At 52.2% G+C, this 16,084-nt stretch overlaps 1 protein-coding gene across 5 annotated transcripts in view; it reads left to right on the top strand.

Annotated features, from left to right (window-relative positions):
• The first annotated feature begins 682 nt into the window (after nt 1–682).
• SLC43A2 (solute carrier family 43 member 2) overlaps nt 683–16,084 on the top strand; it is a 42,451-nt gene continuing 27,049 nt past the window's right edge. For 2 of the 5 annotated variants that reach the window (XM_059909136.1, XM_059909132.1), the window contains exons 1-5: nt 1,133–1,215; nt 1,603–1,817; nt 10,207–10,414; nt 11,975–12,030; nt 12,829–12,905. In XM_059909136.1, coding sequence (XP_059765119.1) covers nt 1,658–1,817; nt 10,207–10,414; nt 11,975–12,030; nt 12,829–12,905 — 501 coding nt within the window. In that variant the 5' untranslated portion in view covers nt 1,133–1,215; nt 1,603–1,657. Of the gene's footprint in view, nt 725–1,132; nt 1,216–1,235; nt 1,323–1,602; nt 1,818–10,206; nt 10,415–11,974; nt 12,031–12,828; nt 12,906–16,084 lie in introns of those variants that run through there. The other 3 variants (XM_059909133.1, XM_059909135.1, XM_059909134.1) reach the window with 3 other exon arrangements.

Genomic DNA, 16,084 nt, shown 5'->3' with positions numbered 1-16,084 from the left:
GAAATGGGGTCGGTGAATCAGAAGAGCAGGGAAGAGGCACACCATGCCTGGATAGAGAGAGGTCCGGGGATCCAGAATGCGCAGACAGCGCCTGGATGAGGGTTACTAGGGGCAGGAGAGCGAGGATTCAGGGCACAAAGCCCAAGACAGACAGGATGGCAGCGTTGCGTGGGGAGGCAATGGAAGTGGCGGGAGCGGGACGACCCATGCGGCGCCAGAGCATCGGGCGTGGTGCCCAAGGCACAGGAGAAGCTGGGGACGACGAAGCGGGCCGGAGGAGAGCGGAGTGCGGGAGCTAAGCTAGGTGCGCGAGGCGGACCGGCGTGCAGCTAGGGGAAGTCCGAGGGAGCCGGAACGCCGAGCAGGGGACCCAATCCAGAGACAGGGCTTCGGGGCAAGGCTCTGAAGAGGCGATGGGGCAATGCCTCTGGGGGTTCCTGGCCCGGCTGTGACTCCAGTTTAAAGCACCAGACCAAAAACACCGCCCAACGCACCCCCGGCGCCCCCCCAGCTCCCTTGTTTGTCTCCTAGTCCGGCCGGAACCGGCTTCTGCTCGCCGCGGGGCGGGCGTGTGGCTGCTGATTGGATAAAGCCTGTTTCCAGCCCCCACTCAGCCAATCAGCGTGTGGCAGTGTTTTCATCTAGGGGTCGGAATAAAAGGGCTGGAATAAAAGGGGGGCAGAAAAGGCGCCGGCCGGGCCCGATACACACCAGTAAGAACCGGGTGAGCTGGATCCGGGGGACCTGGGCCCCGGGCTTGGGTGCTGGGGGACAGAAGGCGCACGAGTAAGGGCGTAGGTTGAAGATGTGTGCATAGGAAAGGAGAGAGATTGAATGGATGAAGAGCCGCCAGGAAAGAGTTGACGAATCGAGGAGGGAGCTGGGGGATGGAGGGACGGGGGTCCACTTCCATGGAAACGAGCTAATTGCCGAGGAAACGGCCCCGGATGGGGGTCGTGCGAGAGACTCGCGCCGCCGGTTTGAACCGGCTTCTCCTCGCCCATGCGGGGCTCGCGTGGCCGCAGCGCCTAGCGACCTAGACAGCGGCCAATGGCGCGGCAGTTCCTGTGCCGTCAGGCCAATGAGCGGGCCGTGGGCGGGCCGTTGTGGAACTCCGTGCGCTGATCTTGTGGTTCAGGGAGCCCGGTCTGGAAGAGGGTCTCCAGTGCCGGCGGGCGGGCGCCAGTGTGGGCCCCAGGGAGTGGCAGCCCTCAGGTATGCACCTGCCCAGGTATCCGGACCTCAGGCTGCCTCCCCTGCCAACCCCCAGGCTGTGTCAATCCTTCTGGGAGCCAGGACTAAGTCCACGTCCCTGAGCAGGCGTTAGTCCCTTCTTGTTTGCATGCCTCAGTTTCCCTCCGAGTGAGCCGAGGGAGAAGTCTCCCTGTCTGGCCGGGGCGGCTCTCCCGGAGCTGCGGGCAGGCGGGCGAGCCAGCGGCGGAGAGGGTGGCCCAGGGCACGGGCAGGGCTGGGGCTTCCTTGCTGCGCGCACTTGCCTCCCGGGCCGCAGAGGGGTGACAAGCTCCGCGCGCTGCGGCAGCGGCTCGGGTTGGCCGACCCGGCTGCATAGTGCCGGGCGCTGACGCTGAGGTCTGTGCGCAGGTGGCTGCAGAGCCGCAGCCCGAGCCGGAGCCGGGCCGCCGCGCCTCGCCTCGCCATGGCGCCCACCCTGGCCACTGCCCATCGGCGCCGCTGGTGGATGGCCTGCACGGCCGTGTTGGAAAACCTCCTCTTCTCGGCAGTCCTCCTGGGCTGGGGCTCGCTGCTCATCATGCTCAAGTCGGAGGGTTTTTACTCCTACCTGTGTACTGAGCCAGGTGAGCCGGGTGTTTGGACTCGGGGTGGTTCCTGGAGTGGGGGCTTTGGGAGAGGGGGGATGGGGGTGTAGACCCAGCCAGCAAGACCACCTCACTGCGCAGCACCGCCTAGTTAGCAAAAGGCCCATTTGATCCTCACCCAGTTCACACACACCCACAGTGTGTGCTGGGTACACATCACTGTCCCTGTTTTGTGGCTGAAGAAACTGAGTCTCAGATCTTCTGACTTGTCTGAGGCCGCACAGCTGTAGACTGTAATAGATCCAGAACCCCTAAGTCCAGGGTGTTCTTTCCAGCACCTGGGAGCATGACTGGACTCCTCTCCTCCCAGTGCCTGGCACATCACTTGCTTTGCAGTAAACATGTTGCTCTCTGACTGTAAGAAAGAGGAACTCCTGACTCAGTGGCTGGGGTACAGCAAGAGAGAGGAAGTGGCTTGGCCTCCAGCCGGTGGAAGGTTCATCTAGAATCTAGATGTTTTTCTGTCAGGCCATCATGGAGTCTCTAAAGGGCTTTTCGGATACAATTTCTTGTCTATTTTTGCTGCTTTATGATTTTCCAAAGGACATTTCCTCCCACAGGCTGTGAGAACATCTCAGTGGCCTTCTACCCCCATGGGTGGGGGGGAGGAGAGAGGCAAGGAGGATATTTATGGAAAGGACACTAGGTCTGTCCTCTCCCTTTGCCACACATTGGTGTTGCTGAATGAAGGCCGAGGATGCTTGTCTAGAAGAAATCTAACCCCCACTCCTATGTTCACACCCGATGACCTTGTGAAAGGATCCTGATTGCTGAAGGTCAGTGGGGTTCAGCCAATCAGTGGGACCCAAGTGCCTCTCACCCACTACCCTGCTACCTGCCTTTCTAGGCAACCTTGATAGGAAATGTTTTCCTCTGCTCTCTGTCCCCAGCAGTGACTACGTAATGGTTGAACTCAGTAATGTCTCTCTCCAGTACTTTTGTCAGCAGCCCCTGCCCAAGTTCCTTTGGATGGAGGTAGCCCAAGTCTGACTCCCTGAATCACACCACTGGCATGCCCTTTTTTTTTTTTTTTTTTTTTAATTAATTTATTATTTATTTTTGGCTGCATTGGGTCTTCATTGCTGCGTGCAGCTTTCTCTAGTTGTGGCGAGCGGGGGCTACTCTTCCTTGCGGTGCGGGCTTCTCACTGCGGTGGCTTCTCTTGTTGTGGAGCGTGGGCTTCAGTAGTTGTGGCACGCGGGCTCAGTAGTTGTGGCTCACAGGCTCTAAAGCGCAGGCTCAGTAGTTGTGGCGCAAGGGCTTAGTTGCTCCACGGCATGTGGGATCTTCCCGGACCAGGGCTCGAACCCGTGTCCCCTGCATTGGCAGGCGGATTCTTTACCACTGCGCTGCCAGGGAAGCCCATCATGGCTTTTTTTTTTCCTAGAGTTCTAACTTTGAGGGAAGAGAAAGCCCAGCTCATGCTGCCTGTCAGCCCGTGTAGAACCCTCCCTGGTTTCCTACTCTGATCCTCCTAGAAGATTCCTGAGCATTCCAAGTCACTAGGGAAGCTTCAGCTGGGAGAGGTTAAGGACAGGAGAAAGGGAGGGGATGCTGAGGCTGCCTGAGGGCAGACAGTATATCATTTATAACCTTTAGCCTTTAGCCACTCAGAAATATTTCCTAATAACCTTAGGGTTCTTGGCAGACCTTTCCCCACATCAGCAAGAAATCTTGGGAGATGGGAGAGTCACTCAGACCTTGTTCCTTGAACAAGCTTTCTGCTTTGCCTGAGAGATGTTAGGAGATTAATGACTCTGGAAGGGAACAGGTTGGAGTGTTAGGCACCTCCTCTCCCTCCCTCTCTCCTCTCCTTGTAGATCATGACCCTTCCTGCTTGCCTCTGATGGGTTCTTTCAGGCTGCACAGAGGGGTTAAAAAACAGAAAGAAGCATCATCCCCAGATGAAGCTTTTCGCGTCTCATCCAGACTGGAGGACTGTTGTAGTCAATTTTTTCTTTTTTTTTTTTTGACCTACTGTGGTGTCAGAAGGTCAGATTCTAGGGTTTTTTCCCTCACATTGTCCACTGATTTAATTTATCTTATGGTCTTGGCAGCGCTGGGGCTGGTCACTTCATTCCTGCCTCAGCCTTGGCTTCTTCCTTCGTTGAAGTGGGAGGAGTCCCAGAGATTGTGCCGACGCAGTGCTGAGTTGGTGTTTAAACCCTTGCGAGGCTTGCCTGGTCCCTCCTGTAAACCAAAGTGAAGGTGAAGGGTCAGGATTGTGGGTTGAACATCAACTTCTTATCCCGTGCCTTTGTTCCTGCCTCTGATTTTGGTTTTTCTGACTATCTGGCAAACCCGCTGACCCAGCATCCGTGGCAGGCAGGCCTGCTGATTCCACACAGCTTATCTCTCTGGCCTCCTTGCTCCTTGTTTCTTGGAGTCTGAGTAACCTGTTGCCTTTTGGGGCCAGGAGTCCCTGTGTCTTGCCTGGCTGGGAGTGCCCGGAGGATTTAGGATCAAGATTTCTGCTTAGGCCTAATATTTTCATGCTTGGGGGACAGCTGAGTTGCAGAGAAGCAGTTAGGCCATTTATTACCTTTATTGAATTAAGCTTGTGAAAAGCTGACCAGTCTACAGCTGATTGAAATGCAAATTTGTCAGCTTTTTGTTGCTTTTAGGACTGATGCTTTGGTTTGTTCTCGAAAGAAAATTTGCCTGAACCTGTTGAAAGGTTCTCAGAACTCTTTCTCGGGACTCCAGCCAGAATCCGGCCACAGACACGGTGTCGGGTTCCAGCATGTCGAGGTGGGAGAAAGAAAGAAAGAGCTGGGTTTTCCATTTCCCCTCAGCTCTTTATCCCTGTCTCCCGGACAGTCAGGATGGATGACAGGGGCTGGGGACCTGGGGCTGGCACTTGGCTTTGCCTCCCCACTGCCCCCTGGAATGGACAGGAGACCGACTGGGTTCCCAGCCCCGGCTTTTCCAGAACTGTGTCCTTTTGGCCGCCGGATGGCCGCTGTCACCACCCACACCCAAACTCTTTCTTCATTTCCTCTGTCAACCGGTGGCCCACTTCGACAGGGTCAGCTCAGGGGGCTGGTGCTACCTGTGGATGTTTAATCTCCTCTTTCATCTGACCTATACATTCAGTAAACATTTTCTGAGGGGCTCTGCTGTGCACAGAGCAATCTGGGCCCTCAGGGAGTCTGTAGTCTGCCAGCATCTAAGAGTCATCACACATAGGCCTACATGATTCCAAGTGGTGGTCCGACCCCAACGGAGAGCAGGGTGCCAGGGGTGAGAGCCACCGCGGGGATCTGGTTCAACTTGGGTGGTGGTGGGGCTCTGTGATATTTAAGCAGAAGCGTGGAGGGCCACAGGGGTGAGTCAGGAGAGGAGGGGGCAGTGAGCCTCCGGGGTAAGCTGTGTGTTGAAAGAGAGGAGAAGGCAGGAGATTACTGGAGATCTGGGAAGGGGCTAGGGCCTGCAGGCCCCTGGAGAGACTAGATTTTATTCTCAAGGCAGGAAGAAGCTCCTGAGGCAGAAGAGATGGTCAGATTCACCTGTTAGCCTCTCATGAATTGTTGAGGGCTTGCTACACGCCGGGTGCTGGGTGGGATGGGGGTCCTGAAGGTGGGAGACGTGGCCTCTGCCCGAGGAAGCCACGGTCCAACCCAGCCATAGACCCCAAGGCAGACCCCAGTTCTGTGCTCTTGACCACCACAGTTACTCTGCTTGTGGTGGCCGGGGGGTGGCACCCCTCACTGAAACAAAGCAGGAAGCTGGCCCCCGGGACCCTGAGAGAGCAGGGCCAGGCCTGGTCCCCACCAGGCCAGACCGAGGCTGCAGATGTAGACAGGAAATGGTCCGTGCCACTTGACGGCCCTCCCTTTTTATGGTCTCCTCCCACCCTCAAAGGCCACTGGTGGTAGCTTTTGAAAACCCATCGTTTCACATTGTGTGTGTGTGGCCACACCGCATGGCATATGCGGGATCCTAGTTCCCTGACCGGGGATCGAACCCATGTCCCCTGCAGTGGAAGCTCGGGGAGTCTTAACCACTGGACCACCAGGGAAGTCCTTTCACTTTTTTGCTGCGAATAGGACTGTTTTCACTCTCTCCCCCCAGTTTATTTTGGATTTTTTTTTTTTTAACTCGGTACTTGGGGATCAAGGTTGGGGCCTCCAGCCTCGGGACGTGTCACAGAGGAGCTGGTGCCCTTGGCCCTCCCCACCCACCCTGCCTGCCTCCTTCCCATGACCTAATTTCCCTCCTCCACATCTGCTGGCCCTACCTGGCTTCTTGGTGTCCCATTAAGGTCCTGTCCAGCTTGGTTGGCTTTCAGGGACCTTGTGGGAGCATCTTGGGGGCAGTCCCATTCTCACTAAGTGACATTAAGGGCCACCTGGCATTGCCCCGACACTGATAGCCTTGTGTGTCTTTATTCTCTCAGCATTTTCTCTCTGAAATGCCTCTAACCCAGGTGGTACAGCGTCAGCACAGCCTGAAGGTTAAAAGCAGGAGCTTTGAGGTCCGACCACCTGGATTCAAGTCCAACTTCCCCATATACTGTCTATGAGACCTCAGGGAAGTGACTTATCTGCTCTGACACTGCTGGTATCTGGATGTGGAATATGGGGTGAGGGAATATGGGATGGCGCTCGGTGACACAGGAACCACTAGCACGGAGCACAGTGGCCAGCGCACGCCGGCACTCTGCGATCACAGCGCGGGGGCTGGGCCCTGGCCTACCAGGCATGGTCCTCTGACTGTGTCCTGCCTCGGTTTGCTGTGTCTGAGGCTGACCTCTCACCTACATACCCCCTGCCAGACTGAGATGCTGCTTCCTGTTGCCGGATAGACTAAGGATTTGAGAGAGACAGGAGATCCTGGGGCAGAGACCATAGCAGGGGGTCCAGAGGCCTGCACTCTGGGGGCTGGGGGCGCAGCTCGGGTTTGCAGAGGCCTCCAACCCGGTGCCGCTTGCTCCCTTGAGCATCATACGGTCAGCTGTTCTGGTTTGTTTCCCTGGGGTCAGGGGAGCCCCCTCCTTGATCCAGGGAGGTTAGGGGAGCCTCAGGGGGACCACAGCACCCTCTTTTCTCCCCTGCTTTCTCTGTAAGGATTCCGTGTGTGAGTTCGGTGAGTGGGGCCGAACAGGGCAGGCATTGTTCTCTCTTCCCTGCCCCGGGTCTTCTCCTAAGCAGCCTTACGCCTGTTCTCTGCACACTCTGGACACGCCAGTTCCTTGCCTGTCTTCTTGGTTCACCTTCCCTGGCTGGGCTGGGCCGGGACGGGCCACTCTGGCCACATCTGTAATAAGCCGGTGCAGGTGAGGCACAGAGCAGCCTGGACCGGGGTGAGAGCTGAGGTCTAGGCTGGGAGCAGAGGGGCACCCCAAGGGCTTGGCACTTCCTGGGTGCTTATCTGTTTGGGTCTCTCTGGCCCACAGTGGCCCAGGTGGTAGCAGAGCGATAGAAGCAGCCTAGGTGTGACCGTGTTTGGGCATCTGCTGGATCTGTGATAATTCGTGTGGGCTGTTTACTGCCAACAAAGCTTCGGGCTCACGGAAGGTTTAGTTCCCTCTGGGGCGAGGGGCACTCTCGCACTGCTCCCTGGGCCGATGAGAGGCCACCCGGGCACCCTTACCCCCAGCTCATTTGTTGCTGGACATTACTGCCTGGAGCTAGGAGGGCAGAGGGCCAGGTGGCCCCGTTGGCAGGGATTTAAGAGAAGGCTGGTGGCCAAAAGTGTAAGGTCCCTGCTACTGTTGTAGCAGCTCTAGGATGAAAGATGGGAGGGACAGATTCCCTTCCCTCCACTCTGACTTCTCTCCCCCTGAGCCCTCCTGTCTAGTTACAGGGTGACCAGATCTCTAAACAATTCAAGATGTTTTCGTCCCCATCTTCACTTAGAGCAGATCAGGGAGTCTGCCTTGCATATGTGTGTTGCCTTGGGATTTCACCTTCTCTGTCTCTCGGGGAGTACAGTCATGGATTTAGGTCCAGCTGTGGTTCCTCTCTGGGGAAGCTAGGAGCAGAGCACCCTTGTGCCTTTACTCAGAGCCCGTGCTGCCTCGCTCCCTCTGCTCCCCATCCAACCATGGCTCCCTGCTTGTAGCAGCAGATCCCACAGCACTCCCAGCCCGGAGTGATTTCGTGTCCTCTAGCGCTCTCACAAGCCAGCGATCCCAGACCTGGGGGTGCCCCCTCCACCCCCATCCACTCTGTCGCACCTCTGTTGGTTTGCTTGCACCTGCACACCAACCTGGAGGTGGCCGTTGCTTTGCGGACACCCTGTCCTTCCGCTTTACATTCCAGTTCCTGTTGCTGCTGGCAGAGCTGACACCCGAAACCAGTGCCAACCTGTGAAGCGGCTCTGCTTTTCCAGAAGCGGCCTCGCTGTGGACAAGCAGCTCAGGCCTGCTGGCTAAGGCAGTGTGTGTGACAGTTCTGAGCTGGATCCTAATGGGCTCAGATGACCCTGTTTGTCATGTGTTTTGGCTGCCAGCATGGTGGGGCATCTTTTGGAAAGCTGAGAGAAAGTGGTGGTGGGGGTGCCGAGAATCTGGCTTGTTAGGTTTTGTTTCTTTGGCTTCAGGAGGTTAACGTTGGGGCTATAATCTCCTTCGATCCCCTCTGTCTTCAAGTTGGTTCCATGTGTCCTGTTTCATTTCTTCTTTCTTGATCCTTTTGGCCAATGTGATCTGATGCCACTGTTTTCATTCATTCAGTAAACAACTGCTGTGTACCAGGACCAAGGGGAGGTGCTGGGGACACAGGGGACTAGAACACAGTCCCTGTCCTTCAGGGCCCCCAGCCCAGTGGGAGACTAGACATGAATTCATGCTGTGGATGAATGGTCAGTTGCGGAACTCTGCTCCCAGTTTGTGTGTCCAGCTCTGCTGCCAGCCATTACCCCCATTCCGAGCCTCCAACAAGAGGAGTAGTAATAGTAGCAATAACAACTTTTACCTATTGTTTATTGAGCACTTTCTATGCCTATGTGAGCTCTAGAATGTTATCTGGATTTCTCTTTTATCTTCCTCAAAACTCTAGAAAGGTAGATGATTTTTTTATATTATGCCCATTTTACAGATAAAGAAACTGAGGTAGAGGTGAAATCACTTCTCCAAGGTTATACAAATAGGAAGTGGAGGAACCAAAATTGGAACCCAGAGGCCAGGTCCAGGCACGCCACCCTCAACGTGCCCCCTGCAGGGCCTGTTGGTCAGAGGCTGGCATATAGCATGATTCACCCAAGGTGCATCTTTTCCCGTAACCTTGGGTCACCCCCGAGAGAGACCCGGGCAGGCCTTGCACACCTCAGATTTATAACCCTGGCGCCAGAGGGCCGCATTCAGGAGGCACGCAGTTATCTGAAGAGAGGTATTTCCTTGAGTCTCCCAGCACGACCTCACCTCTAATCAGAGGCTGCTCCTTTCTCTGCAGGATTAGTCAGCATCTCTTAACTAGCAGTCCCCGAGACGAGAGGGTTCCTCCGCCGCGTGGCGGCCTATCCTCTGCCCTCCCACCCTCCGCTGCTGCAGCACTTTTTCCTCCGTCTTTTCGTTGTCTTGGTGCCAGGTGGACTTTGGAGGGTATCATGAAGGACTGGGATTACAGCACAGGCGTGGCCACAGGGGACAGTGACATCATGACCCCAGCGAGAAAAAGAAGAAAGGTGCACTTCAACAAGTGAAAGCAAATTACTTGGGACTTCTCTTTTTTTTTTTTAACAAAACAAAACAAAAACCCTTCCCAAGGGGTTCCATGATACAGTGTATGTGGTGGTTGGTGCTGTGAGAACATCGGGGAGGATTTAGCACAGGGACTGTGTGTTTGAGAAATCTGCCGTCCTGGGCAGTAAAGGAGGCCCACTCACCCTTCCCCTCGGTTGACCAAGGGCAGCGCAGTGAGACCAGCAGCTTGTCCTTCCCAGGTGGTCTAGGGTCGGCCTCCTGTATACTGGCTGCAGACTGTTTCCATGGACAGAGCTGCAGAGAAGGTTCTAGCCAGCCTGGGGTCCCACTCACAGCCCAGGCTGGGTCCCGAGGCCTACTCTTCTAGGTGTCGGTTACTCTAGAATGGGAATCCCAACCTGGGGCTCGTGGGTGCTGCAGGAGATGCCTGAAGGCCCTGAAACTGTGGGCAAGACTTTGTGCATTTTCTAAGGAGCAGGAGCGAAGCTTTCTTTATTGGATTCTCGAAAGCATCTGTGACCCCCCCACACAGAAGTTAAGAATCTCTGCATTATCGCTCCAGGGAGCTTGGGCCAGATAGACATCCCAGCCTGCTGGGGGGGTAGCCAGATTCAGCCCTGGCATTCCCAGTGGGCTGACTCTGGGTGGGCACCTGACCCTCTGATCTTTGGAGATCGCTGCCACGACCCTGTGGTCAGGTTTCCCTCCCTCTACACACAGAGAATGTCACCAATGGCACAGTGGGGGCCACAACAGAGCCGGAGCACGAGGAGGTGAGCCGAATGAATGGCTGGCTCAGCTGCAAGGCCCAGGATGAGATGCTAAACTTGGCCTTCACCGTGGGCTCCTTCCTGCTCAGTGCCATCACCCTGCCTCTGGGCATCGTCATGGACAAGTACGGCCCAAGGAAGCTCAGGCTGCTGGGCAGGTCAGTTCTAGGGTTGGGGGTGGGCAGGTGGGACCCCTGGGCTGAGATTCCCCACTGTGGGTAATCCTGGTACCTGCTCTCAGGTGCACTGTGGAGCTCCCTAAATGCCTGCCCAGGATGGGCTTCCTACCCCATGTGCAACCAAATCAATAGCTACTGTGATTCTTGCATTGTGCCGATCTGCATAAAAAGTCACAGGGCTCAGGCCTGCCTGGGAGGGCCTGGAATCGCTTGTCATTAAGAACACTGGTTTCCAGTCTTCCTGATCTTACATCTCCATGAGAAGAAAGAGTTTGAATACATACCTCTAATATAAGCACATGGAGTTGTCAGTAATATACACATATATCATTCTTAATGTTCTATGTGCTTTATTTCTTTCTTCCAATTCTATTGAGGTAATAACTGATGTACAGCCCTGTATAAGACTGAGGTGCAGCATAATGATCAGACTTACATGCATCATGAAATGATGACCACAATAAGTTTAGGGAACATCCATCATCTCATATGGTGTTTTATGTGCCTTATGATACATATACCAAAAAATAAAAATTAAAGTGGCTGAGATTTAAAATTATAAAATAGAAAATTATAAAATTTCTAAAATTATAAAATTGTAAAATAGTATTTCCCTGCCTCTGGTACCTTAGTGGGTCATCTTATGTACCTCCTGGGATGTGTTCCTGGGCTATAAAGCTCCAGATTGCCAGTCTCAGGGTTAGTCCACCAAGCAGCCGGCCCTCTCTGGCCAAGGTACTCCCCAAGCCAGTCCCATTGGAAATGAGCATCGTGCAGGACAGTGGTTTGCAATGAGCGAGGCCTGTAGCCCTGAAGGGAATGAGTGGGGGACCAGTTTCATTCATTCTTTGGAGCTTAAGTAGACTTGGTCCCCAGGTTAGAGCCAAGCAGAGGGGATTTGGAAGCTGCCATTCATCGCCCCTTGCCCGGTGGGGTTCCGTCCGTCCCCTTTTGCTGAGCGGGCACGGGAGCCTGGGGAATGGATGGTGTCCTCTCTCGCTTCACAGCCTTGGCCCGCTCCAGTCTGGGGAGTGGAGGGGGCAGTGCAGCGGGGTGTTTACCAGATCTGGCTTTGGGGCTTGAATTCCAGCTTAGCCACCTGCTAGCTAGGAGACCTTGGAGAATTTAGTTTTTGTGTTTGTTTTTTTCTAAGTATTTGAATACCTGTTTTTTAAAAAATTTATTTTATTGAAGTATAGTTCATTTACAATGTTGTGCTAATTTCTACTGTACAGCAAACTGATTGAGTTACACATATGTATACATTCTTTTTCATATTCTTTTCCATTATGGTTTATCACAGGATATTGAACATAGTTCCCTGTGCTATACAGTAGGACCTTGTTGTTTTGTTTTTGTTTTTTGAGTTTTATTTTTCTCATCAGTAAAATGGAGCCAGTTATACTCCGTAGAATTGTTAAATTAAATGAAAGAATGTATGTAAATTTTCTGAAAGCATCTGACACATAACAAATACCTCCAAATAAGCAATATTAACAAAACCAGTAATAACAATGTACTATTTCTGTTTCTTTTTAGTGCCTGCTTTGCTGTCTCCTGCTTGCTTATTGCATATGGAGCAAGTAACCCAAACTGTGAGTAAGCTTTTCCTCTACCCTTTTGTCAGGGACTGGGGAGAGAGTGCCCAGAGGTGCCTGTAGGCCCACCTGCTCTAGAAAGCTGGGCCAGGCCTGGTGCTCACTGCTCAAATTAGAGAGACACCTGTTAGGCCTTTACCCAGTGACTTATCTCTGATGGGTGGCTGGATAACCAAATAATGGCCCCAGGCAGAGGTCTGAGAGAAGCTCCCGGGGGTGAGAAACACCCATCGCATTGCCGAGCCAGGCCAGTCCCCGATGGCCTCATTGATGCCAACTGGAGAACTAGGCCAGCTGCAGGGGTGTGTGTGGAGGTCATGAGCTGAGCCCCTTGGGGCAGCCCAGGCCAGCACTTTAAAAATGACTTAGAAGCTGCCTGGTCCCTAACCCCGTTCAGGTGGAGCTGATGCTGCAGGGACTTTTAGAACAAACACCAAAATAGGATTTGAGTTTCACCAAAATCTTATCCAGGCTCATCTCCTGATTTTTGGGTACCTGTATTTTTGGTTTCAGTGAAGCAGCTTCTGTAGGCCTCTCCCTTGCTGCTAAGGTTAGTGGAGAGAGGAGGACGGGGATGCACCTTTTGCAAGAGCCCAAGCTCCATAAAATAGGCAAGAGGAGGATGAGGCAGAGGCTGGGCCAGCTCCCCAGGTGTCCGGACTAACGCCTGATGGCTTGTCAGTCACTCAGCTGCGTTTGTTCGGAGCCGGCTCCTTACCCGGCACTGGGTCAAGCCCCGGCCTTCCTGAAGCTCAGCCGTGGTTCCCCGCTTATGAGCTTTCTGCTTCATTCCAGCCCTCTCTGTGCTCATCTTCATCGCTCTGGCTCTGAATGGCTTTGGTGGGATGTGCATGACATTCACCTCATTAACAGTAAGTACCAATTTTTTTAGGAAGATCTCTAGTTCAGTCATCTTCTTGTGAATCTGAGGCAGCTTTTATTGGCTTTGATTTCCTTGCTTTCCATTTGCCTGCATCTGCCTGGGTATCCCAAGCAGTAGAGGGTCGCTGGTGATGAAGCTGTGGCGGCAAAGCCAGCTTCGGCCTCCCAAGCTGGGGAGGTACTGCAGGCAGAACGGAAGGCGGCAGAGCGGGACTCGCAGAGTGGCCTGCCCGTCCCCTGCCTCCTGACCGTGACTGAGGTGCCGAGGAAGCCAACTCACTCGCCATGTGCCTAGAGAAGGCAGGACCAGGGAGAAAAAACCTGCCACCTGCTTTCTTTTCTCATATTTTCGGTGGCAGCTCTTGCTAACAGGGCAACCTAAAAACAAACCTCTCTTGGAATCACCCTGCCCCTAACTGTTGCTTTGTTCAGAACTGAATGAAAGACTCTGGGGAACACATAGGCTGCCTCTCTGCTGGGTTTTCTAAATGCTCGGGCACAGGGAGCCCTTCTGGGGAGGGAGATCCTTTCTCAGGATGCTGAGCTCCCTCTATGGTAGCACCAGAACGCCACAGAATGTGCTTCTTTTGGAAGCGGGAGAGGCTGCAGGAAGGTCCGGGTTAAAAGAAAGTCAAAGAAGGAGGAAGAAGGGAGCTGGCTGCAGGCTCACCTGGTCAGGCAGGTGTGCCTTTCAGAGCTGGCCATTGGGAAAGGAGTGAGAATGCTAGGCTTTCAGAGAGATTTCTCTGTCCAACAGGAAGGTCTGGACTGTCTCAGTTTCCCCTTGAGAAAGTATTTATGAAACAATACCTCCCATCACTATTTATTTGCAGTGAATTCACTTCTGCTTTCTCTTTCCACTAATGAGTCAGGAGTCATGCTGTTGAAGGGCCCTCGTTTAGCTTTGAGGGAGCCCTGGGGACTTGCTGGTCTTCTTGTAAGGAGCTTGAAGAGCTACTGACATCTCTGTGACCCCTTGCCTGCAGGCTGTGAGCCAGAGGCCAGGCCTGGCCCAGTGCCTCTTCTGTTCACCCTTCCTATGTTTCGCTTTGTTAACTTTGTCCCGGTGGGAAGGATGAAGTGCTTGGGTCTGGGTCCATGGAAATGGAACACTCGATGGGGTCTGTGTTAGGTGAGAGAGGCTCGGCCCAGGACCACATATGTGCTGTGCTTGGGGAGTGGGGGACACGCACGTATCTGGGAACTCTGGTTGCCTTGCCCCTGGTGGTGTGAAGGAGACTGACTTTGTACTTTTTTGTACATTTTTATTTATTTATTTTTTTTAAAGCTACTATTTTTTTTTTTTTAAATTTTTTTAAAGGAACATTTATTTATTTATTTATTTATTGGCTGAGTTGGGTCTTCATTGCTGCGCGCGGGCTTTCTCTAGTTGAGGCGAGCAGGAGCTACACTTCGTTGCGGTGCACGGGCTTCTCATCGAGGTGGCTTCTCTTGTTGTGGAGCATGGGCTCTAGGCTCACGGGCTTCAGTAGTTGTGGCATGTGGGCTCAGTAGTTGTGGTACACGGGCTTAGTTGCTCTGCGGCATGTGGGATCTTCCTGGACCAGGGGTCAAACCCGTGTCCCCTGCGTTGGCAGGCGGATTCTTAACCACTGCGCCACCAGGGAAGTCCCTATTTTTATTTTTTTAACCAGGTAGGTTTATAAAAGATGGATATATCTCCCTCCCTCTCAAATTTCCAGGGGAAAACAAATGTTGAAACTGTAAGAAATATGTTAGAACTGTCAAACGTACACAGATTCCACTAAGTTGTATAAATTGTGAAGCAGGAGCCGTGGTTCTGTTTTTTGACAGTGTGAACACAACCACCTCTTTCATCAAAATGAAAAATAAAAATCTGGCATCACCCCCATTATTTGAGCCACACTATGCCTATGTGATGGCAGTTCTGAATTTCGGGATAAAAGAAAGAGATGGTCTTTGAGGAGTTTACGCTCTGAAATACAGAAAGATGCTTTACTGTAATAAAGCCTAAGACAAATAGATAAGAACCACCACACCATGAATCCCCTTTAAGAAAGTCTTTAACGGGAATAAAGACTCAGACCTACTAGAGAATGGACTTGAGGATACGAGGAGGGGGAAGGGTAAGCTGGGACAAAGTGAAAGTGAGAGAGTGGCATGGATATATATACACTACCAAACATAAAATAGATAGCTAGTGGGAAGCAGCCGCATAGCACAGGGAGATCAGCTCGGTGCTTTGTGACCACCTAGAGGGGTGGGATAGGGAGGGTGGGAGGGAGGGAGATGCAAGAGGGAAGAGATATGGGGACATATGTATATGTATAACTGATCCACTTTGTTATAAAACAGAAACTAACACACCATTGTAAAGCAACTATACTCCAATAAAGATGTTTAAAAAAAAAGGAAGTCTTTAGAATGAGTTCATAGTTCTTGTCCAAGAAACCTTTAGGGGAGGCTAGTAGGCTCATAAGGATTCTTTTTCTTTTCTTTTCTTTTTATGATTATAAAACAAAAAGTAAAAAGTCACTATTTTGGAAATATAAAATGTGGACTGTAAAATCCTATAAGCCTAACTTCATCAGTTTAGAATGTAACTCTTCATTATGAAAAAAATAAGAAAATCTGTATATACTGTTGCTCTTTTTAAAAGAAATACTGTTACAACTTGCCTTTTTCACTTAACAATGTATCTTTTTTTAAACATCTTTATTGGAGTATAATTGCTTTACAATGGTGTGTTAGTTTCTGCTTTAAACAATGTATCTTTTATGTCTTTTCCTGCCAGTCCTTAGAAATCTACCTTATTATTTTAAACCATGGAGATTGGGCTCATTATTAAACAGTTCCATGTTATTCTATAATATAGATGTGCCATAATTTACATAACCAGCTTCCTGCTAATGGACTTTTGGGTTGGTTTCCAATTTTTCTGATTTATGATGCTGCCGAAGTGAACATCCCTGTACGTGTATTTCTGTAAACTAAATTCCTGGAAGTGGGATTGCTGGGCCCCAGGATCAGCATGTTTTAAATTTTAATATAGATTGTCAAATGGTCTTCCCAAAAGGTTATACACAGATGCTAGCCTTCCAGAATGTCTGAGAGGTTTTCCTCCACACCCCTTCCGATACCCTGTCATTAATCTTGCAAACATTAGCCAGTCTAATCTGGTGAAAAC

The sequence above is a fragment of the Balaenoptera ricei genome, chromosome 20, assembly GCF_028023285.1.
Source record: "Balaenoptera ricei isolate mBalRic1 chromosome 20, mBalRic1.hap2, whole genome shotgun sequence".
Taxonomy (NCBI): Eukaryota; Metazoa; Chordata; class Mammalia; order Artiodactyla; family Balaenopteridae; genus Balaenoptera; species Balaenoptera ricei.
This window is presented reverse-complemented; position numbering and strand designations above follow the sequence as displayed.